General features: G+C 43.0%; 1 protein-coding gene across 1 annotated transcript in view; it reads left to right on the top strand.

The window, feature by feature from the left end:
• si:dkey-288a3.2 (protein phosphatase 1 regulatory subunit 37) overlaps window positions 1-14,416 on the top strand; it is a 207,461-nt gene that overhangs the window by 65,275 nt on the left and 127,770 nt on the right. Inside the window, exons 7-8 of the mRNA XM_055640097.1 lie at window positions 1,016-1,171; window positions 4,806-4,918. Of these exons, the coding sequence (XP_055496072.1) occupies window positions 1,016-1,171; window positions 4,806-4,918 (269 nt within the window). The remainder of the gene's footprint in view (window positions 1-1,015; window positions 1,172-4,805; window positions 4,919-14,416) is intronic.

Genomic DNA, 14,416 nt, shown 5'->3' with positions numbered 1-14,416 from the left:
AGACCCACACACTCATTTCACCACTGCCATCAGGAAGAAGGTACAGGAGCCTGAAAACTGTAATGTCCAGGTTCAGGAACAGCTTCTTCCCTACAGCCATTAGGCTATTAAACATTACAACCTCAAATAAGCTCAGAACTGCATAGACTATTATTGTTATTATTGCACTATTATTGTTTGATTGTTTTTATGGGTACGTATGTGTACCCATGTGTGTGTGTATATATATTGATTATGTGTATGTCTCCACGCACTGAATTTTTTTTCCTTGTTTATTATATTGTTTACAATGTTTACATATCCTGTGCTGTTGCAAGTAAGAATGTCATTGTTCTATCTGGTACATATGACAATAAAATACTCTTGACCTCCCAGTTGGATGTCAAAGATACCACAACAATAGTCATCGAGCTTTATAACACAGAAACAGGCCCTTTGCTATGACTTGTTCATGCTAATCACTTTGCTCACCTGACCTGGTTCCACCTGCCATCTCCTAGCCCATATCCCTCCAAACCATTGCCATCCATGTAACCATGTGCCCAAACCGGCCAACATGTCCTATCTACACTTATCCCACCTGCCTGCGTTTAACCAATATCCCTCTAAACCTGACCTATCCATGTACCTGTCTAAATGTTTCTTAAATGTTGGGATAGTTCGTGCCTCAATTACCTCCTCTGGCAGCTTCTTCCATACACCCACCCCCCTTTGTGTGAAAAAGCTACCCCTCAGATTCCAATTACATGTTTCCCCTGCACCTTAAACCTATGTCCTCTGGTCCTCGATTCACCTACTCTGGGCAAGAGCCTCCGTGCATCTACCTGATCTATTCCTCTCATTATTACATCATTGTTTGTAGGCATTTGCCGTTTGTAAATTGGTTGCTGCATTTTTTTACATTGCAAGAATGACAATTGTTTTTATTTGTGATCTCATTTTCTCTTTGCACATTTTGTGCAGTTCCTATAGTCATAAGGTTATGAGTCATATTTTCTTATGTGACTTCCCACAGTTTCTGCCCTGAAGATGAACCAGGTGCTTCAAGAACTTTACCTGGCAGACAATAACCTGAACAGCGTTCAAGACTCCATGTACCTGCGAGACCTGCTGGAGGGGAATGGTGCCATACGATTATTAGACCTGAAAAACAACTGCATCTTCAACTCGGGTAAATGCCAGTGTCAGAGAAACCAGAACTATTCATAGAGTCATGAGGACATTGAGGGGCGCAGCATAGAAACAGGCTCTTCGGCCTTTGTAACTGAAACCATTTAGCCACATAGAAACATACATAGAAACATAGAAGATAGGTGCAGGAGGAGGCCATTTGTATTGTATTGTATTGTATTCACATTTATTGTCATTGTCTCAATTTGAGACAACAAAATGAATTTCCCTTACAGGCAGTATATAAAAAAAAAAAAAATAAATAAATAAATGAATAAAATAATAATTTGGCCCTTCAAGCCAGCACCGCCATTCATAGGATCATGGTGGATCATCAGAATCAGTACCCCATTGCTACTTTCTCCCCATATCCCTTGATTACGTTAGCCCTTAGAGCTATATCCAACTTTCTCTTGAACACATGAGGTCAACAGCATTCTATGACTTAACAATTCAAATACTTGTTTAGTTGCTTCTTAAATGTGAGAGTACCTGCCCCTACCCTCCTTCATGCAGTGCATTCCACTCTTTGTGTGAAGAATTCTTCATTAGATCCCCTACACGCCTCCTGCATCTCACTTAAACCAGCAATCCTCCTGTTTTAGACACTTCCACCATGAGAGGGATAGATTATCCCAATCTATTCCCCTCATAATTTTCTATACCTCTATCAAGCTGACCCTCAGCTTTCTTCGCTCCAAGGAAAACAAACACTGCCTCACCACTCTTTTTTTTAATAATCGGTAGATGACTCTTTCCTAACTTTGGCAATCTTCCCTTTGGTACAAATTTTTGAGTTGGGTTTTCTTGTTTGGAATTGAACAGTCCAAACTTTAAGGCAGCACAGTGGTGCAGCAGGGAGAGATGCTGCCTCAAAGCACCAGAGACACAGGTTCAATCCTGATCACATGTGCTGTCTGTGTGGAGTTTGCCCAATCCCCCTCTCGCCGTGTGGGATTCCTCCGGGTGCTCCGTTTACACCCACATCCCAAAGATGTGTGGGTTTGTAGCCTCTGGAAATTCCACACCCCTCCCCCCAGGGAGTGAATGGCAAAGTGGGATAAGATAGAACTAATGAAAACGGATGGTAGACACAAAATGCTGGAGTAACTCAGCTGAACAGGCAGCATCTCTGGAGAGAAGGAATGGGTGACTTTTTTGGGTTGAGACCCTTCTTCAGACTGATGTCAGGGGAGTGGGCGGGACAGAGATAGCCGAACGATCGATTCATGGTTGTAGTCGACTTGGTGAGCTGAAGGGCCTATTTCCAAGTTGTGTCTTTCAATGAGTGGTCAGATGCACTTTCTGTCCATCACTCTGGTCAGGGTGTGTCAGATAAAATGTTTGTTTGAGCTGGATTACTACAATATTAATGGTAGTAGCTCTCTGTCATTGTGTAGGCCATGTCTTAGTTCCTAGTCCTAACTTCCATTCAGGCACACACAAGGTAGGCTGAAGCATCAGTGTAGCACTGAGGGAAGCTAAATTGCAAAAGTACATCTATTGGATGAGATATTAGATCAATATCCCTTTCAATCTCACTGGTGAATATTAATGCTGAAGAAGTTCATACGTTATATCAGATGTCCTCAACCAAAATCAATAAATAAGAGATATGTTGTGAGCGCATGCTGAATGAGAATATTTTAATCCATTTTTACACCACTAAAGTATTTTCCTAGCTGCAATGTCTATATGAAACAGTAATATTGTGAAAAGCACCCTCTCTCTCTCTCTCCCTCTCCCCTTCTTTCTCTCTCTCTCTTCTTTCTCTCTCTCTCTCTCTCTCTCGCTCTCTCCCTCCCTCTCTCTGCATCTCTGCTTCTATTTTTCTGCCTGTTTCCTTTACTGTTTCTTTCTCTCTGATGTCCTCAACCAAAATCAATAAATAAGAGATCGCATGCTGAATGAGAATATTTTAGTCCATGTTTACACCACTAAAGTATTTTCCTAGCTGCAATGGCTATATGAAACAGTAATATGTGAAAAGCACCCTCTCTCTCTCTCTCTCTCTCTCAGTTTGGTTTTGATGCAGTGAGACCATAGCTGGAGGGCACCCAGAGTCTGAGGAAGGGTCTCGACCCGAAACGTCACCCATTCCTTCTCTCCAGAGATGCTGCCTGTACCGCTGAGTAACTCCAGCATTTTGTGTCAACATTCGAGCACCCAGAGAAGACCCATGCAGTCACAGGGAGAATGTGCAAACTCCACACAGATAGCACCCGAGGTCAGGATCGAACATGGGTCTCTGGTGCTGTAAGTCAGCAACTCTGTTAAGGATCTTGCCATTAAATGAATACTTTCCTCTTACATTGGAATAAGAATGGGATTTTTCCTCATTATTTTTGTGTTATTAAGTCAATAAAATGAAAACTCACCATACAAAATAGTTAAAATACACTGTAAATCCCATTCTGTTTTCACTACCTCTGCATCCACTTGGTAATATTTCAGCAATGGATCAACACGTCATACTGTATTGAAAAGCACATTTGGTTATTCGTAATAATTTTTTTAGGATGGGAGGTATCAGACGTGGAATGGATGTTTCCACTAGTGGGAGAGTCTAGGAACAGAGGACACAACCTCAGAATAAAAGGATGTATCTTTAGAATGGAGATGAGGAGGAATTTCTTCAGCCAGTGGTGGTGAATTCATTGTCACAGATGGCTGTGGAGGCCAAGACATCAGGTATTTTATAAAGCGGAGATTGATAGATTCTTGATTAGTACAGGTGTCAAAGATTACGGAGAGAAGGCAGGAGAATGGGGTTGAGAGGGAAAAATAGATCAGCCATGCTTGACTGTGGAGGACAAGACATCGGGTATTTTATAAAGCAAAAATTGATAGATTCTTGATTAGTACAGGTGTCAAAGATTACGGTGAGAAGGCAGGAGAATGGGGTTGAGAGGAAAAAATAGATCAGTCATCATTGAATGTGGAGACCAAGACATTGGGTATTTTTTAAAGAGGAGATTGAGAGGTTCTTGATTAGCATGGGTGTCAAAGACTACGGGAGGAGAATTGTCGAGAAAAATATATCAACCATGCTTGAGTGGCGGAGTTGACATGATAGGCCCAATTTAGTTTTTTTAGTTTTAGGTTTAGAAATACAGCGTGGAAACAGGCCCTTCGGCCCACCGAGTCTGCACTGACCAGCGATCCCCGCACATTAACACTATCCTACACACACACGGGACAATTTACATTTATACCAAGCCAATTAACCTACAAATCTGTTTATCTTTGGAGTGTGGGAGGAAACCGAAGATCTCGGAGAAAACCCACGTGGTCACAAGGAGAATGTAGCAACTCTGTACAAACAGCACCCGTAGTCGGGATCGAACCTGGGTCTCCATTCTGCTCCAATGTCTTATGGTATGGCATAAGACATTGATAAGAAAAATATATCAACCATGCTTGAGTGGCGGAGTTGACTTGCTAGGCCAAATTTAGTTTTTTTAGTTTTAGGTTTAGAGATACAGCGTGGAAACAGGCCCCTGAGTTCAAAAAATAGATTGATGCATTGCATCGAATAATGCTATGTGCACTGTTATATCACCCTCGTTGTCTACAAAAAAAGGGCATTGGTTATGAGTAAGGTACAAAGGTTGACAAGTCAACTCTGTTTCTAGGACTGGAGGACATCTGTGAAGGCCTTAAAAGACAGAAGCAAGGACTGAAAACACTTATACTTTGGAACAACAGACTGACTCACAAGGGGATGAATCACTTATCTGCCATTCTGGTAAGTTAACTGAGTCAATAATAGCAATAATATTGCAGTATGCAGAACACGAATTGTGAGTAGTTCATTTATTAAGTTGTTTGCTGCGGCATATATTCCGTAGTTTAATTCTTATGATTGCCTGATGTGAAATTCAATGTGATGGTATTCATATCACTTTGTCTTTCTTGTGTGTCTCATTCTTGACATGAGATATACTTGACTTCCAGAGAGGCAAGCATCAAATTATGTGAAGTAATGAAACTAAGCCAGTCGGTGCTATTTGCTTTGTCAATTAATTATTTATTACACATTTATGGTACACAAATCGACAATTACTCCAACAAATATATGGCTAAATGTTGCAGTGAGAAACTGCAGATATTGGTTTATTTAAAAAACGGCACTAAGTACTGGAGTAACTCAGGGGGTCAGGCAGCATTTATGGAGAACATGGCTAGGTGATGTTACGGGTTGGGACCTTTCTTCAGTGATTGTTGATGGGGGGGGGGGGGGGGGGGGGAAAGGACAAGGCGTGGCAGGTAATAGATGAATATTGGCGAGGGGAGGGGGTTTGTTAGCCCGATGGTTGGACAAAGATTGTAGAAGGTCCGAGACAAAAGGACTGAAGAGTTGTGAATTGTGAAGCCAGAGGAAGGAATGGAGGGGGAGGGGAGAAATAGGTGCGAGTCTAGGTGGGGCACAAGAGTGTGGGGTGGGGGAGAAAGGGGAGAGGGAGGGGGGTTGTTAGAGGTTACCTAAAATTGGACCTGCAACCACCCATACACTAGTTCTATCCAACACAATAGGGACAATTTACAGAAGCCAATTCTCCTACAAACCTACACTTTTTTGCAATGTGGGAGGAAACCAGAGCACCTGGAGAAAACCCACATGGTCACAGTAACAGTAAAATGTACAAACTCCGTTCACAAAGCACCCGCAGTCAGGATCATACCCGGGTCTTTGGCTTTGTAAGGCAGCAAATCTATTGCCATGCCTCTGTGCCGCCCCACTTGAACGAAAATTCCTTTCTCCACAAATAGTTTCCCAATCCCTTTTATAATACCCTAATTGAACTTGCACCCATTTGAATATTTACAAATTGCCTTTGTATTGTAAAGTGACAAAGTAATGGAAAAGGGAAGGTAGGGAATGATTCATGCATTCAGAAGAGATTGGGAGAAACATAGAAACATAGAAATTAGGTGCAGGAGTAGGCCATTCAGCCCTTCGTGCCTGCACCGCCATTCAATATGATCATGGCTGATCAACCAACTCAGAAGTGGTGATCAAGGTGACCCATCTACACTGGTCACATCCGCCCGCGTTTAGACTATACCTCTCTAACCCTTTCCTATCCATGTATCTGTCCAAATGTATTTTAAATGTTGTTACGGTACCTGCCTCAACATCTGGCAGCTGTATTTGAGCAGATGATTTGATATATTTAAGGTGGAGATAGATACATATTTAACATATCGAAGGAATTGATGATTATGAAGAACTGGCACAGAAGAAGGGTTGAGGCTAGTATTAGATCAGCCATGATTTTGAATTCTCCCAATTTTGCTAGCCCTTGCTGTCTCCTTCCCTTCCTTAACCCTCGAGCTGTCTCCTCCCATCCCCCTGCCTTCGGGCTCCTCCTCCTCCCTTTTTCCTTCCTTCTCCCCCCCACCCCCCATCAGTCTGAAGAAGGGTTTCGGCCTGAAACGTCACCTATTTCCTTAGATGCTGCTGCACCCGCTGAGTTTCTCCAGCATTTTTGTGTACCTTAGATCAGCCATGATCCTATTGAATGGTGGGGCCAGAGTGAGAGGTGTGTGGCTCCTGTGTCCTTGTGATTACCCCATCTCCAGCCTGGTCAGTTTAACCTTCCAAGTTAATTTGTTGATAGGGGTCTCTGGGCATCCAGGATCTCAGACCAACTGATACTCATTAACCAAGCAGATTGAAAAATTACAATACTTGGAGTGCATGTGTGAATTTAATGGCATGTTCACAACTTCACAAGTGATAGGAGCAGAATGAGGCCATTCGGCCCATCATGTCTACTCCATTCACAATCATGGCTGATCTATCTTCCCTCTCAATTCCATTCTCCTGCCTTCTCCCCATAACCCTGACACCCATATTAATCAAGAATCTATCAATGTAGGAGGAACTGCAGATGCTGGTTAAAACCAAAAATAGACACAAAATGCTGGAGTAACTCAGCGATGACAGGCAGCATCCCTGGAGAGAAGGAATGGGTGGCGTTGCGGGTCGAGAATCTATCTATCTCTGCCTTAAAATTGACTTGGCCTCCGTGGCCTTCTGTGGAAGTGAAGGCCACAGATTCACCACCCTCTGACACGTCGGGTAACAGCAGCAGAGATAGAAAAGACTAGAAGAAAAATAGCTGGAGACAGAGAAGGAAAAAGAAGAAGAAAGGAAAACTTTTTAAAGTTTAATTTAATTTTAATCTTCAACAAAAGTATAAAACCTGAGGAAATGAGACACGACAATTGTAATGGTTAATTTTCAGTGCTAGAAAGGTTGATGGGGAGTAATTAACACTTATTATGTTGTTAAAAGGGTACTTACACTTCAAGTGACTTCATTCAACTTAACTTTCTCTGGTGAGTAACTCTGTTTTCCGCAGCGCAAGTACAGGAACGTAATGTCTGTCAATGCATTTCAGCGGAGATCTACTGCGGGAGGAACAGTACAGCCAACAAAGCAACTTTTCCCCTGTCCCCATTTAATCATGCATCTGTTCGTCTCTGAAATGCCTATGGCTTTTGCATGTTAAATAATTGCGGGAGCTATTGGCATCACTGCTATTTTGACAGCGGTCTCTGGGTCAGTAATTCAGGAAAGTAGCTGAAACGAGAGCCACACACTTTATCATCATTTTTTTCTTAATTAATGCGTTCCAAACCCTCGGAAACGAAGACATCTGCTTTCCCCGTACTTCTCCGTTTAATTGCAGAAAAATGGTAAGCTGTATTTGTCACTCTGTGAATTTCTCCAGTTTTAATTGAAAAACCCCTCTCTCCTGTTCTACTGCGCTCTGCTGACTGCCAGTTCAATTCACAGCAGAACATTTCACCACCAGTCTAACCAACATCAAAAGTACCAGAAAATCAAGGAACATTGAAGTGCAATTAAATGACAATGCGTTCATTCTTTGAATATCTTGCTCCAAATTCCTTGCATCTCCTCTCTGAATAATTGGACAAATGTCAATATACGGATGCCAGTTCTGTACATTTTAGAGACGAGTTTAATCTCCCCATTTGTTCCATCCTGATTGATTAATCACACAACCTGCTCTTGTCTGCAGGAGAAGAAAAAAAAACCCCTCTGGTTCTGACCTCGTGCAATTAAGCGCTAAGTACTGTAATTTGGGTGATATCGCCACTGCCAGAGAGCAGCTCATCAACGATATATTGGAAGAACCCCCTGCTGTGACTCGACATTCATGTAGAATCTCTGACAGTATCCGCTCCCCAGCTAAAAATATTCATTGATAAGGTAAAAAACGACCATGTAATCTGACAATGCATAAGGTGGAAGGGAGACAAATTAAAGACCCAGGGCTGATTTTTTTTAACACTAAATTGCAAGGCTTGCACATGGAAACACAAAATAAGAGCAGCCCTCTTCCGTACGGGTGCCATTTCCCTGTGAAGATTTTGATTAAATAATACATGCCTCATATAAAAGCGTCAAAGGCCAACCTTGTACTATGTGATTAGGAGAGATAAGCAGACATTCTTAAAGCTGTGATTATTGTAATTAGCTCGAAGTGTCAATTGAGTTCAAACGATGACACTTGTAAAGTGTTACTAAGGCATTTATTATCCTTATAAACAGTTATGCCTCCTGCTTCCAGTGCACAAACCAGACAAGAGGTTCTTCGTATTATTAAAGAATCCTTTTTTATGCAAGGATCTATTTATTTCATATCAGCTTTTTCTCCTAATAATGTTTCTTCAATTTTAATAGGGGTTGAAAGGACACGCCCTAACCAGTTCACCTCACTGTGTGCAGCTGAGAGTGATATCAGCTTTAATATCTTGCCTACACGTGTGAAATTTAGAAACTTATTAACCAAAATTAGCATGTAATAAAGGCAAGAGTCTGATAAAAACACAGAACATTAAAAATTACGAGTTCCTTTCACCTGAGTACCATGTGAAGGAAATCAAAGAATTACTTGCATTAATATGGTACAGGTACTTCAAATCATATTGCCAATGTGTCCAAATACTTGATATTATTTTAATGATGATACACAATTATATTAATGAAGAGATTTTTTCATCTGTAAGTTAAATAATTTTGACTTGATTGACGTAATTATTTTCTAAATAAGATTAAAAGCTCTAAAGGTCCATTTTAATGTCCAACAATGGGAAAATATATCTAGCAGCACCCATGGTCTCTACAATCTTGTAATGACCTATTATAATGATAATTTTGAGTTTACAGTGCAGATTCTATGTGGCAATATTCTTGAAAAAGTATTGAACAAGAATTGATCATTGACTGCAGAAAGGCTGCTCCCTTATAAGTGCTCAGTATTATTTCTATAGATTTGAATTTTTCCTCACTTTAGTTGGTTTTAGTTTTACACTGGTACTAGAACATAAAATGAAGAACAGTGTAGCACAGGAACAGCCCGCAATGGTTGCGTCAAACATGATGCCAAGTGAAAGTGATCATGATCCATATCCCTCTATTCTTTGCACTTCCATGTATCTTCCATCTAAAACCCTCTTAAATGCCACTATCAAATCTCCCTCCACAACCACCCTTGGCAATGCTACCAGGCCCCCATCCCTTTCAATGTAAAACATTTCCCCCCACTTATCTTATGGCTATTCCCACTAGTGTTGAACATTTCCATCCTGGGTCTGCCCTGACAATACCTATACTCCTATCAAGTCTTCCCTCAAACTCCCACGTTCCAGAGAAAATAATCCAATTACAATAGGTAGAGCAAAGGGGAAGATCGAGAGTGCAGAATGTAATTCTCAGCACTATAGTGCCTCAGTTCAATAGACAATATCCAATGTCCACAACAGGTGCATCACATGGAAGGACAATTCAGAAGCCCGTTAACAAAGAAGAAGAAGCTCTCATTGAGTCTGGTGGTGCGTGCTTTCAAGCTTCTGTACCTGAGAAGAAGGGACAAGTCTTTGATTATGCTGGCTGTTCTTCTGAGGCAATATGAAATGTAAATGGAGTCAATGGTGGGAAGTCTGGTTTGTGTGATAGGCTGGGCTACATCTGCATTTCTCTGCAATATCTTGTACTCTTGGGCAGATTTGTTGGATGCAACCTGACTGTATACTTTCCATTGTGCATCTGTAGAAGTTTGTACTAGTCATTGGAGACAAGTCAAATTTCCTCAAGCTCCTCGGCATACAGAAGCATCAATGTAATTGGTCCATGATGGAAAATTGAGGAGGGATTGGAAAGGCAAATGTTTGGGCGGGGACCCTTCTTCAGACTGGACTTTTCTTCAGAAGCCTGAAGAACGATCCTGACTGAAAACTTTGCCTGTCCATTCCTTCCGCAGATGCTGCCTGCCCCGCTGAGTTCCTCCAGCACTTTGCACTTTGCTCCAGATTCCAGCATCTGCAATCTCACGTCTCTCCATTCTGTATGTCATCACTCTTTTAACAAAGTGCATCGCCGAAAATATTCAATTCTTTTTAAAAAGTGACTTTAATGCAGCATTTTAAAACAATGTGATGCTGCATGCCGTTAGGAGATTTAAGGGCGATGACTAAAGGCTTGCCAAAGGAGAGTCATAAAATCAGAATGCAAGTGGAAGGATGTGGGAAGAGAATATCAGACCTCGGGTTCTTGACAGCTGATGTTTGCACAAAGGAGGAGCAATTAGGTTTTATGATGATCAAAAGGAGTGGAAATATCTTTAAGGATTAGAGGGCTGCAAGGAATTATGGAGATGTGTAGGGGCAAGCCGACTAATAACTTTGATAAACAAGAAATAGAATAATAAACGGTGGCATTTAAAACAAAAATATGAAGGGATATGGGGGTTAGTGCGGAAAACATCTGTACAGTCTTATGGAAGTGAGCCCACAGTATATGTAAAAAGAGGTTTGGAAAAATCCGTTCAAAGAGCTTCACACAATGACCTTGTTTTGGGTGGGGAGAAAGCAGGGAGCGAGGAGAGGCTGGACAAGGTGTGGCATGTAATAGGTAAAGACACTTCTTAATACTGATGTCCATGGCAAAGATGAGGTGATGGCAACCTGGGAATTGAAAGTAGTCCCCTTTTTTAAATGAGAAAGGACTACAGTGCAAATTGTGACACCAACCATTTGCATTTACTTCATGGCAGCTGTACTCCTTTAATTCAGTCTATATCTTCGTGGGTCTTCGAACTTATTGGTTCGCATAGCTTCAACCCATTTCATCCCCTAACTGAAGTAGAAACTGTGACTGGGTTCGAAAGGATGATTGCCTTTGTGCGATGGAAGTGCAATGGAAGAGCCAAGGTTCCTGATGCGATTGTTAGGTCTGTCCCAAACACAGCCAAACATGACCTTGGCAGGAGAGCGAATGGAGGAGAAAATTCCCACTCGGATATTCCCAAACCTGTGCAGATCAATGGAACCTGCTGGTCACAGCCTAAGGGAGGCTTATTTGGGAATCTCAACTGAGCTCGTTTGTCCTGTATATTCAACACATAGAGTGAGATGTTTTTTTTCATGTTGAGGGATATGGGGACAGTGAGAGAAAATGCCAGATTGGAATAGTTCACTCATAATAGATCTAGTAAACATCCAGTCTCTAGTCCAGAGTAGAGGAATCGAGACCAATAGGACGTCGGTCAAAGTCAATTTTATTTGTCACATGCTCCCGAAGGTGCAGTGAAATGAATTTGCCAGCAGCGATACACTTAAAAAAAGAACATCCAATACACAATAGAATTTAACACAAACATCCACCAAAGCATTCTTCAATGTGGTGGAAGACTACAAAGTTCAGCCAGTCCTCCTGCTTTGTTCATCCGTGGTCGGGGCCATAGACCCTGCGTAGTCGCTGCTACGGATGGCCTGATGTACAGGCCCTCTCATTGGGATGATCAAAACTCCGACGTCGGGAGGTCAAACACACTCTGTGACTTGGAGTGCCCAAATCGGCACTTTCCTACAGGAGACCGCGGCTTCAGAATGTTATAGGCCGCAGGCCGGCGGACGGAGTTCTTCTCCGGCGATCCCCGGCAAGTGATCCCAGACTCCAGATGGTAGGGGTCACAGTTTAAGGATGAGGGGGAAATCCTTTAGGACAGAGATGAGAAAAACATTTTTCACACAGAGAGTGGTAAATCTCTGGAACTCTCTGCCACAGAATGTAGTTGAGGCCAGTTCGTTGGCTATATTTAAGAGGGAGTTAGATGTGGCCCTTGTGGCTAAAGGGATCAGGGGGTATGGAGAGAAGGCAGGTACAGGATACTGAGTTGGATGATCAGCCATGATCATATTGAATGGCGGTGCAGGCTCGAAGGGTCGAATGGCCTACTCCTGCACCTATTTTCTATGTAAGTCCACGCCCCGCCCACGGCTACAAGCTCCGCAGACCACAGCCACATGATGCCAAAGTCGGTTGGAGCACTCCTCTCTGGCGACCACTGGCAAGAGTTGGCCCGCTCCACGATGGAAAAGTCCACGGTGCGCCCGCTGCTGAAGATCCAGGCCCGACTCCTGGAAAGGCCGCTCCAATCCATGCAATCCACATGGAAAACGTCGCCTCCCCATTGAGGAGGCGACCGAAAGTGCCCCCCCCCCCTCCACCACCCCCCACACAAGACACACTAAGAGACACCTAAACAAACATTTAGACACACCAAAAAAATTTAAAAAGCCAAAATAACGAACACGCTGCTGGCAGGGCAGCCGGCTCGCAGCGCCCCCACCGACCATCAGGTGAGAGGGGAAGGATTTAACAGGAACATGAGGGGAAACGTTTTACACAAAGGGCGGTGTTTGTATGGAACGAGCTGCCAGAGGAGGTAGTTGAGGCAGGTACTATCATAATGTTTAAGAAACATTTATGCAGGTACATTGGTAGGATAGATTAAGAGGTATATGGTCCAAACATGCAGGTGGGACAAGTAATAGGATATCCTGGTCAGTGTGGACATGTTGAGCCAAAGGGCCTGTATCCACGCTGTATGACTCTATGACTATAATCTTATTAAATAGTGCTGAAGGCATGATGGGCTGAATGGCCTGCTCTGGCTTCTATTTCTTATGTTCTTAGAAAAAAAGAACAGAATAGCCCATCCAGACATGAAATGTGATCTTGAATGTTGAAAGAAGAACAATTGGCAGCACAGGCTATTTCTTCTTTCACATGCTCTGACACAAATGTGCCTGTCTGTGCTATGTTAGTTTGGAAACCTCTCTCTCTGACTCCACAGCCAGATTTGCAAGAGCATTTACAAGAGCAAGAGCAGTTGGAATTGCAAGAGCATTTACTATAACAGCTGAAGTCCTGGAAGTTATATTGTTTACCTCGGCGGCAGTGGGAGCCTGGGCGGCAACATGGGCCTTGGTGGCGATTGCAGCCTTAGTGGTGGTGGGGCCTCATGGTCAATGAGCGTGAGGGGGGAGGGGAAGACAATGGGGACCCGACGTGTGGGGACCGTCATGAGGGACGGTGAGAGAACAAAGGGTGACCCGGTATGGGGGACCCGGGGGGGGGGGGGGGGGGGGGGGGGGTGGTAGCACTCTAGTTTAGAATCCTATGCCCAGGGGATAAGTCTGTGTTTGTTTGTTTGTTTGTTCATTTGCTCCGGTGAAGGCGCTGTGCACATGGCAGCCAGCCAACAGTCGCTCGTCTTTAACTTTTTGTTTTCACTTTTGATTTCAAGATTTTGTGTACCTTGTGTGTTGTGACTGTCAGCAGACCAATTTCCCTCCAGGGATGAATAAAGTTTTACCATATCGTATCGTATAGTATTGCCCCTCTGAGAGCAGAGAAAATGGGCAGGCTGCACGGGGGGGGGGGGGCACACCAGTGGTAGAGTTGCTGCCTGACAGCACCAGAGACCCGCGTTCAATCCTGACTATGAGAGGTGTCTATACAGAATTTCTATGTTCTCGCTGTGACCCTGTGGGTTTTCTCCGGGTATTTCGGTTTCCTCCCACAATCCAAAGACGTACAGGTTCGTAGGTTAATTTGCTTTGTAAAACTGTAAAACTGTCTCTAGTGTGTAGGATAGTGTTAATATGCGAGGCTTTGCGGGTCGGTGCAGACTCGGTGGGCCGAAGGGCCTGTTTCTGTGCTGTATTTCTAAAGTCTAGTCTAAAGCCTGTCTGACTATGACTATTATGATACACCCTACCCCAATGGAAGTATTGGAATTCATCAATCAATAGATGTGCTGGAAGAGCATTTCGTTTTTTATTCACTGCCAACCTGAGAATAAGAAAAAGAAGCTGCTGAAATTTGCATCATAATTAGGGCTTGGGAGAGGATTCCTATGGA

Source organism: Leucoraja erinacea, chromosome 9 (genome assembly GCF_028641065.1).
Source record: "Leucoraja erinacea ecotype New England chromosome 9, Leri_hhj_1, whole genome shotgun sequence".
NCBI lineage: Eukaryota > Metazoa > Chordata > Chondrichthyes > Rajiformes > Rajidae > Leucoraja > Leucoraja erinaceus.
This window is presented reverse-complemented; position numbering and strand designations above follow the sequence as displayed.